The sequence below is a fragment of the Notolepis coatsorum genome (genome assembly GCF_963971535.1).
Source record: "Notolepis coatsorum genome assembly, chromosome: 3".
Taxonomy (NCBI): Eukaryota; Metazoa; Chordata; class Actinopteri; order Aulopiformes; family Paralepididae; genus Notolepis; species Notolepis coatsorum.
Window position 1 is genome coordinate 940,971 of NC_140167.1, and position 18,455 is coordinate 959,425.

At 44.3% G+C, this 18,455-nt stretch overlaps 1 protein-coding gene across 1 annotated transcript in view; it reads left to right on the forward strand.

Annotated features, from left to right (window-relative positions):
* The window catches only part of syne1b (spectrin repeat containing, nuclear envelope 1b), a gene marked incomplete at its 5' end in the record, with an annotated part of 448,744 nt that overhangs the window by 260,870 nt on the left and 169,419 nt on the right, over nucleotides 1-18,455 (forward strand). The window contains 7 exon segments of the mRNA XM_084310306.1: nucleotides 1,078-1,327; nucleotides 2,240-2,671; nucleotides 4,533-4,733; nucleotides 6,096-6,578; nucleotides 8,380-8,790; nucleotides 11,206-11,391; nucleotides 12,610-12,807. Coding sequence (XP_084166432.1) covers nucleotides 1,078-1,327; nucleotides 2,240-2,671; nucleotides 4,533-4,733; nucleotides 6,096-6,578; nucleotides 8,380-8,790; nucleotides 11,206-11,391; nucleotides 12,610-12,807 — 2,161 coding nt within the window.

An 18,455-nucleotide genomic window follows, 5' to 3' on the forward strand; every position in this document is an offset into this window, starting at 1 on the left:
TTGACTCTGACAAGCCTGATGGGGCATACTTTGTCTAAAAAAATTATCCAAGCTTCCTGAGCTTTGTCGCACTCTGTAACCTGACTCCAGTCTTCAGACTGCAATAGTTGTTGGACATTTTCCAGGTTGTACTTTTTCATTGACCTGATCCTAACCGTGCTGTGTTTGCCTATCTGGCTGTGACAGATCTTTCTTGTGCAGTATGTGACAAAATGGTCACTGATTCCTAAAGGTAGCACCCCAGATTGACATATTTTTTCTTTGTCAGATGACAAGATCAGGTCAATGATAGATCTGCTAGTCTTAGTAATTCTGGTAAAATCATCAATCAATTGTGTAAAATCAAAAACTGAGCAAAAATTCATAAAATCTGCAAGTAGACCATTGTTTAAATGACTAGTTGGATGGACATTACAGTTAAAATCACCAGTGACAATAACCTCTTGATCTACAAAACGGTCTACATTTGCACAGGACTTCTCGAGAAGATGAAAAATATGTGAGCATTTCGGGGGTCGATAGCAACAACCGACCAGAATAGGTTGTGATTTTGGTAACAGTATATCAATCCAGACTGTTTCTAAGTCAGCTCTATGTAAATCATGCCTGGGGTTGAATGCAATATCGGCACGTATGTAGAGGCAGACCCCACCTCCTTCCCTATTTCATTCCTAGTCACAACAAATCCAGGTATTTCAATTTCATTGTCCGGTTTGTGCGTTTTGCGAATCTGATTGGCCACTGATGTTTCTGGTCATGTGACATGTGCACCCAATCGCGTGACGCGCCCATTTCCGCCCCGACCAGCAGTAAACTACCTAACGCCTAGTTTATCACTGGTTAAGCTTAGGCGACTCTTTCGAAGTTGGTTAAGGTTAGAGTTTGGAATCAGGGCTGGCGTTCTATCGCCATGCTCTAAGACAAACTCTAACCTTAACCAACTCTAATCTAACCTTAACCAACCTTAACCAACTCTAACCTTAACCAAGCTCTATATAAATGCACCTTTTACCATTTGGTACAAACTGCTGTGTTTAACTTCGGTAAATTTTTCCATTAATTTGTTTGGACCCGCAGGACGGACGCTGAGAGTTCCTCAGAGCACCTGGTGGCCCTCAGGAAACTGGCGGTGTCCCTCGAGGACCAAAGAGGAACCATGGAGGACCTGAAGGACCAGCGGCAGAAGGTCATCCAGCACCTGAACCTGGACGACAAGGAGCTGGTGAAGGAGCAGATCAGCCACTTCGAGCAGCGCTGGTCCCAGCTCCAGAGCCTGATCCAGAGGAAGATCCAGGACTCGGTGGTGACCCTGGAGGACATGGGCCAGGTGGGGGCTGATGGCTAATCTATTTCATTTCCTGTATAAAAAGATGTAATTTTTAGGACTGGGACTTTATCGCATTCATTTCGATTAATTAACTACAGAAAGAATTAAAAGTAAAAAAAAATGTATTCATTTAATCGCATGATGATTTTTCTTTATTGTGTAAGAATGTTACCTTTCAAAGGAGACCAGACTCATGCATGTGCTATAAGTATAAAGTATAATAAATCGCAAATTACTTTTTTTCTTAGTCTGGTTTGTTCATAATTTTTTTTTAAATAAGATAAATTGAGATCAATCAAGAGTTTTATTTTTTTCAATTGTCAACTGTTCTGGAATGTACTTGAAGTACTGCGTTTTACTTTTACCTCGAAGGTGCTTGAGTTTACAAAAGGTCCTTTGCGCTATATATATATATTATTCCTAAAATTGCTGCACTTTGTTAAAAATTGCATTGGTCTGTGTAGTAGCTAATACAGGATTTTGCTGCTTAAACGTAATGTATATTGTATATTCATTGATTTACTCGTATACCAAAATGCACTTGAATTGAAAAAATTAGCTTTTCGCATCAAATATTGATATGCGATTAAAATGTGATTTAATTTCGATTAATTAACTATAAAGTCTCGAATTAATTCGATTGACATTTTTAACCGAGTCCCACCACCGCTAGTAATGTTGTGTCGCGTTCATACTTGAAAAGAAAGACTGCTATTATTTGTCACAATTAACCCTTTCACTGCCACACGACAGAAGGTCAGCCCTTTACTATCACACGACCGACGGCGATGCTCCGTCATTAGCATCATTAGCTCTGCATCGCCGTCGGTTGTGTGATAGTAAAGGGCTCACAGTTAAAACGCCTCGGAGCATCAGAAGTGAGCTGCGAGCCCCGCTGTGTGTTCCCTGCAGGTGGAGGCGCGCCTGCGGGAGGCGCGGGAGTGGGCGGAGGAGCAGCAGCCCGCCCTGTCGGAGGCCATGAAGATGAGCCCGCCGCCGGAGCTGTGCCAGAGCTTCCTGTTCGACCACCTGAGCATCTGCAGTGAGCTGGAGGCCAAGCAGCTGCTCCTGGCCGGGGCCATGGCCGATGCCGACCGGGTGCTGGCCCGCCTGGGGCTCGCCGAGCGGCAGCGGCTGCAGCGGCTGATCGCCGTCACCCAGGCGGAGGTGGAGTCGCTGGGCGTGAAGGTGGCGCAGCGCCGGAAGCACCTCAGCAAGGCGTTCACGGAGCGCACGCAGTTCCTGATGGCGGTGGGCCAGTCCATCGCCTGGGTGCAGCAGAACGAGAAGAGGGCCCAGGCGGAGGAGCACATCGCCCTGCTGCCGGACGACCTGGCCAAGCAGGTGAGAACCGGCACTTAGAGTAGAAATACCCTGATACCACCACCCTAACCCTTAGAGTAGAAATACCCTGATACCACCACCCTAACCCTGACCCTTAGAGTAGAAATACCCTGATACCACCACCCTAACCCTAACCCTTAGAGTAGAAATACCCTGATACCACCACCCTAACCCTGACCCTTAGAGTAGAAATACCCTGATACCACCACCCTAACTCTAACCCTGCTGCCGGACGACCTGGCCAAGCAGGTGAGGGCCGGCGCTTAGAGTATAATTACCCTGAGAGAGTACAAGTGCAAGTAGAAATACCCTGATGGGATAAAGGTAAAAGTATAAATACCCTGATACCACCACCCTGACCCTAACCCTTAGAGTATAAATACCCTGATAGGATACAGGTAAAAGTAGAAATACCCTGATGGGATAAAGGTACAAGTAGAAATACCCTGATAGGATAAAAGTAAAAGTAGAAATACCCTGATAGAATAAAGGTAAAAGTAGAAATACCCTGATAGAGTAAAAGTAGAAATACCCTGATGGGATAAAAGTAAAAGTAGAAATACCCTGATAGAATAAAGGTAAAAGTAGAGGTTCTTATTTCAATTGATTGCATGTCTTGTGGGCAAAACTTGTTTACTAATAAAAAGACATTTGTTTGGAGTAAAAAGTATTCATTCATTCATTCATTCATTCATTCATATAAGCGTTACCACTCGGTTTTGCTTTTATTCCATTTTAATATCCTACTCAATGTCACGGGGCTGTATGTTGGCTGGAACGGCATATCGGGACTCGGAAAGTGCATTACCGGCCAGATCCTGGTATTAGCGCTGTCTCGATAATGCAGTTTCCCTTGTTGCAGACGGGGTGTCACCTTTTTTTCACTCCGGGTTAACTTTTCTGTTAGCCTGAAGCGAGGGCTTCAACCGATCGCCTGGAATACTTATTGCAACGCAGAATTCAGTATGCAGTAAAGGAATATAGCATCAGCCAATGGACATATCGATCTACCAGATGACGATCAAATAACTGGGAAATTCTTTTTGGAATCCAACCGGCCACAAGTAAGAGCGGTTTGACGTCAATTTCAGCTTGATCTGGCCTTGTTCTCATAGCCATCCACCCGGTCAGCGTATGATGTTGCAATAACAAATGCCGTTATTGGTAATCATAATCAATAATCAGAAACGACTCCCCCCGCCCCCCCCTTTCATGCATTCATGGGGGACCATGATACCGATCATATGCATTTAGATTTTTAACTCTAGCTTGCGTAGGGCCGAAACGCTAATCGATTTAACGTTATTAGCTTAGCGCCCTATAACTAGCTTTGCAGGAATTACTCCAGATCATTGCAGTATATAGTTCATATTCACGACGCTATAAAATGGGAACGTATTAATGAAAAAATTATTTCTTTATGGCATATTGAAGGGAAGGTTTATACTGTCAATTGACAATGGACACATAGCAATAATATAGAATATAGATTTAGCTCTATAAACAACCTCACGCACAGTGAAACCTTGTAATGAAAAGCTGGCCTCATAGAGTGAGATTAGACGGGCCCCAATGGCCCTGAAAGTGTTAAGCAAGACACTTAACCCCCTAACGTGGTCGCCTCCGCCGTCTGTGCATGAATGTGTCAAATGTGAGGAACAAAAATTGTTAAGAGTTTTGGATTAAACGCTGCTATATAAATGCACCATTTAGAATATTATTTGTTTCTAAATTTAGTTGAGAATAAAATATGAAATATGGTATAAATATATCAAGTAAAGGCCTCAATAATCAAGTAAAGTACAGACGCCTCAAACTTGTCCTCTGAGTAAACGCACTGTGTTCCTTCACCCCCCTGCAGGTGAGGACGTGCAGGAACATCCAGAGCAGTCTGAAGGCCTACCAGAGCGAGCTCACCTCCCTGTGGGCGCAGGGCCGCGACCTGATGAGGGACGCCAGCGAGGACGAGAAGAACGAGATCCTCACCAAGCTGCAGGAGCTGCAGAACGTCTTCGACAAGACGCTGCACAGGTGCGGCCAGAGGCTGCAGGAGCTCGAGAAGGTAAACGCCTCCTCACCATCACTCCTGTCCCCCACTCTCTCCACTGGCTCCTGATCAAGGAACGTATAAACTTCAAACACAACTCCTCACCTTCAAAGCCCTCCACCTTTCCTTTCATCCAAACTTAAACGTTTTGGTGACCGGGCTTTTTCACGAGCTGCACCCCGACTCTGGAACACCCTCCCTCAGACCATCAGAGACTCTCCCTCACTCTCCACCTTCAAATCCAGACTCAAAACCCACCTGTTCTACGTAGCATTCAACCTTCCCCACCCATAACCACCCTCCTCCAACCTACCACCTCCCCTCCCCTCCCCTTCCCTACTTTCTCTCCCTCTCCTGCACCCCCCCCCCCCTCCCCTCGGTTTCTTCACTTCCCTGACTGTTCCCCTATACTGTGTTACTTGTTACCCGTGGTTTTATGTCCTGCGTCTTCATACTGTTGCTTATTCCCTGTGGTTCTTTGTTTCTCTGTTAATTAGTTTTGCTCATTGTCAGCATCTTTGGGTTCTTGAAAAGCGCTGTATAAATAAAATGTATTATTATTATTATTAGAACTGCTTCCTGGAGTGTGCGTAATGAAATAAAATAAAATTACATGTAAATAGAATAATTCATTCATTCATCCATGTACTTGATAAGATAAGATATTCCTTTATTTATTAATAATTTGGGAATCATAGCAGCATGGGGGAGGGGGGAGGGGAGGTACAGGTATGGGCAGGGTAATAGTAGAAAGACATAAATATAGTCAATAAAATGTGATCTGAATATAAAATTATGAGAAAAAATAAACAGCGTAAACAACATAATTAACTCTGAATATAAAAATATGAGAAAAATGGGCGGCTGGGTGGCGTAGCGGAGATTGCGCTCGTCAACAATGCAAGAGGCTGCGGTCTCGACTCCCGGAGTCAGCATTGCCTGCGGCTTGGGCCAGTCGTCATACTATCTCAATTGGCAGAGTCAGCGAGTGGAAAGTCGATGGGTGGGGATTGGACGTTGTGGACAGCGACTCCTACAGGTCGGTTGGGTGACGCCTGTACAGCAGAGACAGGAAGTATCGGGGGCAGCGTGAGCCTCCCACGCGTTACTCCTCGCCGCTGAGAGACCGCGCTGTCTGGTGAAAAGATGCAACAGGCTGCCTCCTCGTGTACGTTCAAGACAGGGGAGGGGAGAATTGAAGGGGAGAATTGGCGATACGAAATTGGGATGGGAGAAAAATAGAAAAAAATAAGGAGAAAAAAAAGTGAAAAAAATATGAGACAAATAAACAGTGTAAACAACATAATTAACCCTGAATATGAAAATATGAGAAAAATAAATGGTATAAACAATAATATTATTATTATTATTACTAAGGTGTTGGTGTCGAGGAAATACTTCAAGGCCGACCTGGAGAAGACCTGCCAGTGGGTGAAGCAGGCCGACATCACCACCTTCCCCGAGATCAACCTGATGAACGGCGACGCGGAGCTGGAGGTGCAGCTGCTGAAGTACCAGCTGATCATAGAGCAGGCGGCGGAGTACGAGAACCTCCTGCTCGCCGTGCAGAGAGCCGGCCAGGAGATCCTGGCCACGCTGAACGAGGTGGACCACTGCTACCTGGACGAGAAGCTCCACACTCTCCCGCAGCAGTACAACGGCATCCTGGCGCTGGCCAAGGAGAAGCAGGAGAAGATCCAGCAGGCCATCCTGGCGAGGAGGGAGTACGCCTCGTTCATAGACGTCACTCACAAGGCGCTGAAAGAGCTGGAGGAACAGTTCAACCATCTGGGCACTCAGCCCGTGGGCCTGGAGACTGAAGAGGTCGTCCGTCTGCAGAGCGACTACAAAGTGATACAGGTGTGTATTCGATATCGCAAGTCGATGTATATATCTGTTAACACATCCGGTGCCGGAAACGTAGATCTATGTTTTTCTCACGGTATTTCTTTTATTCGCTATTGCCATTCATAATTCAGCGGGGCACCTTGTGCATGCTGTACTGAATGTGTCTGAGCTGGCAGACGGTCTTATACCGCCCTCTAACGCCTTCGGCCAGTAATGCACCCCGTTAGAAACGGGTTGGTTTATTTTCTCTACCGAGCTGCGGCGTGGGGGCGGGTCCTAAACACTCCGGCAAGACACACGCTTGTAGGGATGGTTTTGACTACTGACCCCGCCCGCCCGTTGAAGTGCAATGTCCAACAACGTCGGAGACGGGATCGCTGTGGATAACTGGAATGGCGATCAGATATTTGGATTATTTTTTTTTGCATTACATCAGAGACCAGGTAAGGACATTATATATGAAAGCTTGCGTTGATCTGATATTTATTTCTACCCCGTTCGACGCTGTCTCTGTCTGTATGTGTGGCTGTTTGCCGTGGGGTTGCAGGAGGGGGGGGGGGCAGCGTGCCGGTCTAAATCACATTGCATGTGTGCACGAGGGTAGATAATAATGATGATCTAGCATTGATTTCAGAAAGATCCGATAATCAGGTGAAAAATGACAACGTGTTTATTGAATTACACAAAAACGCAGTTTTCGCGTCTTTTCCCTGGAATGACTCGGAAGCACCCAAACTATATTCATATTCAAAACGGTATAAAAACGGAAATGTACGGATGAAAAAATAATCAGTTTTTTGCACGTTGACCAGAAGCAAGTCAATGAGACTCTACGGCGTTATTAGACCCATAGCTATACTATAAAATATAGGTTTAGCTCTACAAACTACAACTACATTTACATGGGTTTAATGGACGGCAAGGAAGGGGTCACTTCCCGGAAGGAGCGTGGCACTCAATGTGTTAAAGGGGCAACACTATGGAATAACTTTGACAAAGAAGTGAAAATGTGTAGTTCGCTACATACTTTGAAGAAATTACTCAAATATAAGGTGATACATAAATATAAAACCTCATTATTATCCTAATTATATTTGATCTATATAGGGCTGACCCCTATTAGTCGAATAGTCGACTAATCGATCAAAGCGTGGCTAACGCTAATGGCACACATACCAGAGGCTAACTGCCTACGAAAACAGGCACAGAGGCACTGAAAGAGGATTTCACCCATCTAATGAACACATGTATCCATCAGTGGACCAATTGCATGCTTTTGCAGAGAACAATAAGCCTTCCGTCGACTCCTTCAGACATTAAGCACCCCACAGCCCAAATGGAATGATAAAAAAAAGATATAATAATAATAATTGTACTTTTTTTTTACAAAAAAAAAATGTCATAGTAGACTAATAGTCGACTATCAGCAAATTTCGGCCAATCATAGTCGACTATCCAAATCCTTAGTCGGGGACAGCCCTGATCTATAACATAACTGTATTCAAATAGTGACAAAGGGAAAAAAAAAACATATACAGTATAGGCTATACATATATAACATTAAAAACAATTTGTATGTGTTTTGTACATAAAGCTATGAAACGTTTGTAACCTTTGCTAAACGATATACTGAATTATGTTTCTTTTTTGTATTTTTTTTTGTGTGTAAATTATGTAATGTAAAAAGCGTAGGCAATTATAAGCCTCAGCTTCAGCCTACACCTTTTCGGTCATTTAATCTTTATCGTTTTGTTCTACTACTATGATAAATTTTTTTTTAAACAGAAATAAAATCATTAATTCCTTCCTTCAGGTGGACCTGGGCGGCCTCGGCCTCGCCGTGAGCGAGCTGAACCAGAAGAAAGAGGGCTTCCGCAGCACGGGTCAGCCCTGGAGGCCCGAGGAGATGACCCAGCTGGTGAGCCTCTACAACGGGCTGAAGAGGCTGGTGGAGCAGAAGGTGGAGCATCTGGATGACACGCTGGAGTCCTTCGAGGACCACAAGGCCATGGCCATGCAGGTGGACTCGGAGCTGAAGGCCACCAAGGAGCAGCTGGTGAAGGTCAACACCGAGACCCAGTCGGCGGAGGAGAGGCTGACGAACTACCACGCCCTGGCGGGGAGCCTGCAGAGCGCCGACTCCCACCTGTCCCGGCTGATGGAGCAGATGGACACGCTGGCGAGCCACGTGGACCAGTCGGCGCAGAACTCCTCCAGGGAGCAGGTGTTTATGTTTATGTTTATGTTTAGGATCCCCATTAGCTTTTGCACTCGACAAAAGCTATTGTTCCTGGGGTCCGGCACTTACAACAATACAACAATATTCAATACATTACATCATTATCAACATCAACTACATCATCAACTACATCATTATCAACATCATTAACAATCTCATCCTCAGTTAACTCAATCAGTGCCAGCCATTAGACGCGGACCGCTGTAGCTGGGCCAAGCGTTCAAAGATACGACTGCGTGACCTTCTTTGTAGAGCTAACTCTATATTCTATATTATAGCCATGGATACATTGCTATAGTCATTTGACACTGTGTTTCTCCCGGTCAAGATGCAAAAAAGAGATAATTTTTCCATGCGTATACACTCCCGTGTTATACCGTGGTGAATATAAGTATGGTTTTACAGCGGTATGGGGTAATTCCTGAAAGGCTGCGTAATAGCCATATAGGCCAATTCTACTATTTGCGTTGGCGTTTCTTGCCTATACACGCTAGTATTCCTGAATCAAATATATACAGTAGGTATTATGTTTCATCATGAATGCATGAAAGGCAGGGGGGTCGTTTCTGATTATTGATTACCAGTAACGACATTAGTATTGAACGCTAAAAATCTAAAATCAGCTGGATCGGTATGAAAACCTTGCGCAATCAAGCCAGAATTTACGTCAGATGATCCTTACCTTTGATCGGGAGTATTCCAAAAATAATATTCCAATTTTTTGATCGCCATCTGGTACATCCAATGTCGATTTGGTCCACAGCATAACCCACCACAGCATATGCATCGGATGCCCCGTAGACGTTTGGATGCGACCGATTGAACCTCTAGCCTTGCCGTCTACTGAAACTCTGTTGAACCTCTAGCCTTGCCGTCTACTGAAACTCTGCGCCCGGAGACCTTACAGTGTAACACAGGGTCTGGAACAGGGTTTACTGCAGCTCCATACCGCCACCTGGGAGAATCTGGCCAGTACTGCACCCTTGGCGTCGCAGTAGGCCTTCTAACGGCAACATATGGGTCCCTGGCATTGAATAGGATATTAACACTTTGAGTGCCAACGATGCTATATGTCGTTAGTTCATGCCAACCGTTGAGTGCTAGCAACGACAAATCGCGTTTTTTTGTCGTTTTTTCAATCTAGTCTCACGTTAGTGTTGCAAACTCTCTCTGAGCTCCATTGGGAAAATACCGCCCCCTATCGTCTCTCCCTGTTGTACTGCACCCCATTGGATTAGACTGAATGAAATACATGGGGGGGGGGGGGAATCCAGTTTCCTCATTTTACTTCTCCGGCAAGCCATCCGAAGAGATCCAAGTCATTGCCGAGCCGCAAAACAGCGTGGAATACATATTTCCAGTACCCAGCGCTGAATCAATAAATGCGATCGATATTTGGAATGGCGATCAGGAATTGGAATAATCTTTTTGGAGAACATCTGATCTGAGGTAAGGAATCTATTTGACCAGTCTTAGGATAATCAGAGCTGTTTTCACAGAGATATCAGCGTGAGCCATATGTATGTGTGTGTGTGTGTGTGTGTGTGTGTGCGCTGATCAGGAAATGAGAGAATCGATTTTTCAGCTCGCTTTTTGTGTATTCCAGAATATTCCAGTAAAGGACGTTTATCACAGAATCTTTATATTTTCCTGAAACTTTCAAGAAAACAAGGGTTTTTCAAAATGGTATAAAACGGAAATGAACCGATTTAAAAAAAAAACAATCCGTTTCGACAATGTTGACTGCAAACAAGTCATTGATAAGCGACGGCCAGATTAGACACATAGCCATAATTTAAGACATCGTTTATGAGTTCACAACGCTATCATTGAAGTGGGTGGTGGCATTCAACGGGGGTAAGGCACACCGCATGGCTGGTAATCAAAGTGTTAAAATCGGAAAAAAAGAAAAAACTCTGGTCTGGCGCCCAGCGCATGGCGAGTTAACCCGACTTATCTCGGGGTTGGCCCCGAATGAGTTAAGGATGATATTGTACAAGATACTTATTAGTATAAAGTATTACAATAAAATAATTTAAATCAAACAAATAGTGCTTCCTGAGCAGCACTCACTGCCATCAACATAAATACAACTAACAGTCAATTGGTTTTCACCGCTCTGCCATAAGGGCTCAGTGCATGCTCGTTAGTAGATGGTATTTAAATGTTTTCTTGAAAGTGGTTTTGGATTCTATTTCAGCTAAGTAGCTTGGCAATGAGTTCCATTCCGTGATAGTTCTGTAAGTCACAGAAGATTTTAGTAGATTTGTTCTGGGTTTAGGTGCCAGTAGATGGCCTGACGTAGCTTGTCCGGTCATAATGGTCATGTTCTTCTCTTATGTAAACTATATGATCATAAAAATACTGTGGTTTTTTTGACAACTTGAACATCTATTTCAGGTGGTCCTCTGGCAGGAGGAGCTGCGCTCCCTGCAGCTGGCCGTCGGGGAGCTGATCGAGGAGTGCGAGGACCGCTTCGTCCAGAGCAAGGACTTCGAGACGGAGATGAAGAGGACCCTGGACTGGCTGCAGCAGGTCGGCGACGAGCTGGGCCGCGCCGTCATCGTGGACGTGCGGGTGGAGAAGGTATACACCTTGTTGTGGTGCTTCACTCGGGCAGCTCTCAGTGAGGTACAGAGGCTCCAGTCTGTGCCTTGTTGTGGTGCTTCACCTGGGCAGCTCTCAGTGAGGTACAGAGGCTCCAGTCTGTGCCTTGTTGTGGTGCTTCACCTGGGCAGGTCTCAGTGAGGTATAGAGGCTCCAGTCTGTACCTTGTTGTGGTGCTTCACCTGGGCAGTTCTCAGTGAGGTGTAGAGGCTCCAGTCTGTGCCTTGTTGTGGTGCTTCACCTGGGCAGGTCTCAGTGAGGTGTAGAGGCTCCAGTCTGTACCTTGTTGTGGTGCTTCACCTGGGCAGCTCTCAGTGAGGTGTAGAGGGTCCAGGCAGGTCTCAGTGAGGTACAGAGGGTCCAGCTGATCCTACATTACATTACATTTAGTCATTTAGCTGACGCTTTTATCCAAAGCGACTTACAAGTTCTGTACGACAAGCCATCAGGAAGAGCACAACTCTATCAGCTGAGTAACAATGTTCATCAAAGTGTTGAGTGCTACAGTGTAGGTTAGTTTATTAGGACAAGTGCATGACAGTATGGTTAGTTAGGGTTAGATTTTTTTTTTTTTTTTTTTTTTTTTAATTCAGATAATGGTTGAAGAAGTGAGTCTTTAGTCGACGGCGAAAGATTGGACGTGTTTCGGCTGTCCTAACTGGGGTGGGTAGTTCATTCCACCATTGTGGGGCAAGGACTGAGAATAGGCGACTTCTCTTTGATGACCCTCCCGGAGCTTGGATAGGAGTAGGTCTGAGGCGGCCAGAAGATGCAGAGCGTAGGGGTCTTGAGGGTGTGTAGTTAGAGACCATTGACCGGAGGTAGGCGGGAGCAGTTCCCTATGCTGAGGAAATCTACAAAGAAATGCTCATATCCAAAAGTAGTAGATAGATAAATAGGTCATACATGTAGGTATGCATTTGGTTATGTGGGTGGGTAGGTTATTATGTATATATATATATTTTTTTTACTTTTGTTTAACTCTGTGTTAACCCCTTTCACTGCCACACGACAGAAGGTTAACCCTTTACTATCACAACCGACGGCATCCGCGGAGCTAATGATGCTAATGATGGAGCATCGCCGTCGGTTGTGTGATAGTAAAAGGGCTAACCTTCTGTATTGTCACAGTGAAAGGGTTAACCGGCTGTCGTGTGGCAGTGAACGGGTTAATAAATAAACACACCAACCCAAAAGGTCCAGGAGGAGATCCGGAAGCAGCAGATCATGCAGGAGGAGGTGCAGTCTCGGCTGAGGATCGTGGCGGCGCTCAGCAGCCGGGAGAAGCAGAAGTACATCGGTGCCAACGAGCGGGTGCCGCCCCACGTGGACACGAGCCTGGAGGAGATGGCCAAGCTGCAGGCCGACGTGCAGAAGGCTCTGAGCTCCAAGCAGGTGAGATGATTAAACCCTAACCCTAACCCTAACCCTGGAGGAGATGGCCAAGCTGCAGGCCGACGTGCAGAAGGCTCTGAGCTCCAAGCAGGTGAGATGATTAAACCCTAACCCTAACCCTAACCCTGGAGGAGATGGCCAAGCTGCAGGCCGACGTGCAGAAGGCTCTGAGCTCCAAGCAGGTGAGATGATTAAACCCTAACCCTAACCCTAACCCTGGAGGAGATGGCCAAGCTGCAGGCCGACGTGCAGAAGGCTCTGAGCTCCAAGCAGGTGAGATTACTGCATAGCTTTCTATTATACAACAAGTAGGTCCGACCACACATTGTGATTGGTCGAGAGCGCTATAAGCCGTGAGTATATTCATGATACACTCGGGGTTAAATCACCATGAATATACCACTGCGCTGGCTTTAGTTAAATCACCATGAATATACCACTGTGCTGGCTTTAGTTAAATCACCATGAATATACCACTGCGCTGGCTTTAGTTAAATCACCATGAATATATACCACTGCGCTGGCTTTAGTTAAATCACCATGAATATACCACTGCGCTGGCTTTAGTTAAATCACCATGAATATATACCACTGCGCTGGCTTTAGTTAAATCACCATGAATATACCACTGCGCTGGCTTTAGTTAAATCACCATGAATATATACCACTGCGCTGGCTTTAGTTAAATCACCATGAATATACCACTGTGCTGGTTTTAGTTAAATCACCATGAATATATACCACTGTGCTGGTTTTAGTTAAATCACCATGAATATACCACTGTGCTGGCTTTAGTTAAATCACCATGAATATACCACTGCGCTGGCTTTAGTTAAATCACCATGAATATACCACTGTGCTGGCTTTAGTTAAATCACCATGAATATACCACTGCGCTGGTTTTAGTTAAATCACCATGAATATACCTGCACTGGCTTTAGTTAAATCACCATGAATATACCACTGTGCTGGCTTTAGTTAAATCACCATGAATATACCTGCGCTGGCTTTAGTTAAATCACCATGAATATACCACTGCGCTGGCTTTAGTTAAATCACCATGAATATACCACTGCGCTGGCTTTAGTTAAATCACCATGAATATACCACTGCGCTGGCTTTAGTTAAATCACCATGAATATATACCACTGCGCTGGCTTTAGTTAAATCACCATGAATATATACCACTGCGCTGGCTTTAGTTAAATCACCATGAATATACCACTGCGCTGGCTTTAGTTAAATCACCATGAATATACCACTGTGCTGGCTTTAGTTAAATCACCATGAATATACCACTTCGCTGGCTTTAGTTAAATCACCATGAATATACCACTGTGCTGGCTTTAGTTAAATCACCATGAATATACCACTGTGCTGGCTTTAGTTAAATCACCATGAATATACCACTGTGCTGGCTTTAGTTAAATCACCATGAATATATACCACAGTGCTGGCTTTAGTTAAATCACCATGAATATATACCACAGTGCTGGCTTTAGTTAAATCACCATGAATATACCACTGTGCTGGCTTTAGTTAAATCACCATGAATATACCACAGTGCTGGGTTTAGTTAAATCACCATGAATATATACCACTGCGCTGGCTTTAGTTAAATCACCATGAATATATACCACTGAGCTGGCTTTAGTTAAATCACCATGAATATACCACTGCGCTGGCTTTAGTTAAATCACCATGAATATACCACAGTGCTGGCTTTAGTTAAATCACCATGCATATATACCACTGCGCTGGCTTTAGTTAAATCACCATGAATATATACCACTGTGCTGGCTTTAGTTAAATCACCATGAATATATACCACAGTGCTGGCTTTAGTTAAATCACCATGAATATATACCACAGTGCTGGCTTTAGTTAAATCACCATGAATATATACCACAGTGCTGGCTTTAGTTAAATCACCATGAATATACCACTGTGCTGGCTTTAGTTAAATCACCATGAATATACCACAGTGCTGGGTTTAGTTAAATCACCATGAATATATACCACTGCGCTGGCTTTAGTTAAATCACCATGAATATATACCACTGAGCTGGCTTTAGTTAAATCACCATGAATATACCACTGCGCTGGCTTTAGTTAAATCACCATGAATATACCACAGTGCTGGCTTTAGTTAAATCACCATGCATATATACCACTGCGCTGGCTTTAGTTAAATCACCATGAATATATACCACTGCGCTGGCTTTAGTTAAATCACCATGAATATACGACTGCGCTGGCTTTAGTTAAATCACCATGAATATATACCACTGTGCTGGCTTTAGTTAAATCACCATGAATATATACCACTGTGCTGGCTTTAGTTAAATCACCATGAATATACCACAGCGCTGGCTTTAGTTAAATCACCATGAATATACCACTGCGCTGGCTTTAGTTAAATCACCATGAATATATCACTGCGCTGGCTTTAGTTAAATCACCATGAATATATACCACTGCGCTGGCTTTAGTTAAATCACCATGAATATATACCACTGCGCTGGCTTTAGTTAAATCACCATGAATATATACCACAGTGCTGGCTTTAGTTAAATCACCATGAATATATACCACTGCGCTGGCTTTAGTTAAATCACCATGAATATATACCACTGTGCTGGCTTTAGTTAAATCACCATGAATATATACCACTGCGCTGGCTTTAGTTAAATCACCATGAATATACCACTGCGCTGGCTTTAGTTAAATCACCATGAATATATACCACTGCGCTGGCTTTAGTTAAATCACCATGAATATATACCACAGTGCTGGCTTTAGTTAAATCACCATGAATATACCACTGTGCTGGCTTTAGTTAAATCACAATGAATATATACCACTGTGCTGGCTTTAGTTAAATCACCATGAATATATACCACTGCGCTGGCTTTAGTTAAATCACCATGAATATACCACTGCGCTGGCTTTAGTTAAATCACCATGAATATATACCACTGCGCTGGCTTTAGTTAAATCACCATGAATATATACCACAGTGCTGGCTTTAGTTAAATCACCATGAATATACCACTGTGCTGGCTTTAGTTAAATAACCATGAATATACCACTGCGCTGGCTTTAGTTAAATCACCATGAATATACCACTGCGCTGGCTTTAGTTAAATCACCATGAATATATACCACAGTGCTGGCTTTAGTTAAATCACCATGAATATATACCACTGTGCTGGCTTTAGTTAAATCACCATGAATATACCACTGCGCTGGCTTTAGTTAAATCACCATGAATATATACCACTGTGCTGGCTTTAGTTAAATCACCATGAATATATACCACAGTGCTGGCTTTAGTTAAATCACCATGAATATATACCACTGTGCTGGCTTTAGTTAAATCACCATGAATATATACCACTGCGCTGGCTTTAGTTAAATCACCATGAATATATACCACTGTGCTGGCTTTAGTTAAATCACCATGAATATATACCACTGCGCTGGCTTTAGAATGTTGTAGAACGTTTAAACTGCCAACTGCCTGGTTGATAGCCTACTCCATTTGAAATTCCATAGCAAAAATATATCTTTAGGTACTATTTTTCTACGCCAAATTCACTGAAATCGATATAAAAGACCCTAGAATTGTCTGTACTCATCCTATATTTTTTTCTGACGGTGCAACTTTCTGTACAAAAGCAATAATACACGAGAGCCAGTGGACTATCATGAATATTGCCGCTCTGTATTGTGATGCCTACTGTACTCCAGCTCTGCTCTCGTGGCTGCGGGCGCATCACAGCCGTGGCAATATTCCTGATGTTCTACTGGTTCTCGTGTATTATTGCTTAATTATATGGAATATGGAAAGGGGATACACTATGAGTACCACTATTCCGCCCTCAGTGTGTGTCTGTACACACATCAACGGGTAGTGAACAAGAGTAAAGGAGATGCAGAAGCTGGAGCAAAGTTGATTGTCTTTACTGTTGTCTGTTCTCCATTACAAATTTTGTAAAACTGAAATACACAAAAAAGAATATGTATCACACAATTGTTGTCAATGACATTGCATTACAGTAAGCAATACAAGTACAATATGTACAAAGTTCACTCAACTAAAATATGAAACCGAAAGTCCTTTGAGCTGACTGAGATTAGCATAGCATTAGCAATACAGGTAGGCTAACCAGGAGCTAACACAAATATATCCAAAAACGAAGCAAACATGTTAACTGAGCATTCACAGATGACTCACACATCTATAAATGAAATACAATATGAGGCTTGCACAATACAAACTTACAAGCAATAATTTCCAAGGCACAAACAGAGCTGGAAAATAGGAGCTGCAGCTGAGAGCAGACCTCATGGCAAAACACTGTCTGGATAATGAAAATAGCTGACCTGGCAGTCTAATCTAGTCTATTCTAGTCTAATATAATCTAGTCTAATCTAGTCTAGTCTAATGTAATCTAGTCTATTTTAGTCTAATATAATCTAGTCTAATCTAGTCTATAGTCTAATGTAATCTAGTCTATTCTAGTCTAATATAATCTAGTCTAGTCTAATATACACGATCTCTCTCTCTCTGTTCGGTCCAGATCACACTGGAGCAGGCGCTGGTGTTCTGCCAGAAGTACCACTTCTCTCTCTCTCTCTGTTCGGTCCAGATCACACTGGAGCAGGCGCTGGTGTTCTGCCAGAAGTACCACTTCTCTCTCTCTCTCTGTCTGGTCCAGATCACACTGGAGCAGGCGCTGGTGTTCTGCCAGAAGTACCACTTCTCTCTCTCTCTCTCTCTGTCTGGTCCAGATCACACTGGAGCAGGCGCTGGTGTTCTGCCAGAAGTACCACTTCTCTCTCTCTCTCTCTCTGTCTGGTCCAGATCACACTGGAGCAGGCGCTGGTGTTCTGCCAGAAGTACCACTTCTCTCTCTCTCTGTTCGGTCCAGATCACACTGGAGCAGGCGCTGGTGTTCTGCCAGAAGTACCACTTCTCTCTCTCTCTCTGTTCGGTCCAGATCACACTGGAGCAGGCGCTGGTGTTCTGCCAGAAGTACCACTTCTCTCTCTCTCTCTGTTCGGTCCAGATCACACTGGAGCAGGCGCTGGTGTTCTGCCAGAAGTACCACTTCTCTCTCTCTCTCTGTCTGGTCCAGATCACACTGGAGCAGGCGCTGGTGTTCTGCCAGAAGTACCACTTCTCTCTCTCTCTCTCTCTGTCTGGTCCAGATCACACTGGAGCAGGCGCTGGTGTTCTGCCAGAAGTACCACTTCTCTCTCTCTCTCTCTCTGTTCGGTCCAGATCACACTGGAGCAGGCGCTGGTGTTCTGCCAGAAGTACCACTTCTCTCTCTCTCTCTGTCTCTCTCTGTTGGGTCCAGATCACACTGGAGCAGGCGCTGGTGTTCTGCCAGAAGTACCACTTCTCTCTCTCTCTCTCTCTCTCTGTCTGGTCCAGATCACACTGGAGCAGGCGCTGGTGTTCTGCCAGAAGTACCACTTCTCTCTCTCTCTCTCTCTGTCTGGTCCAGATCACACTGGAGCAGGCGCTGGTGTTCTGCCAGAAGTACCACTTCTCTCTCTCTCTCTCTCTCTCTGTCTGGTCCAGATCACACTGGAGCAGGCGCTGGTGTTCTGCCAGAAGTACCACTTCTCTCTCT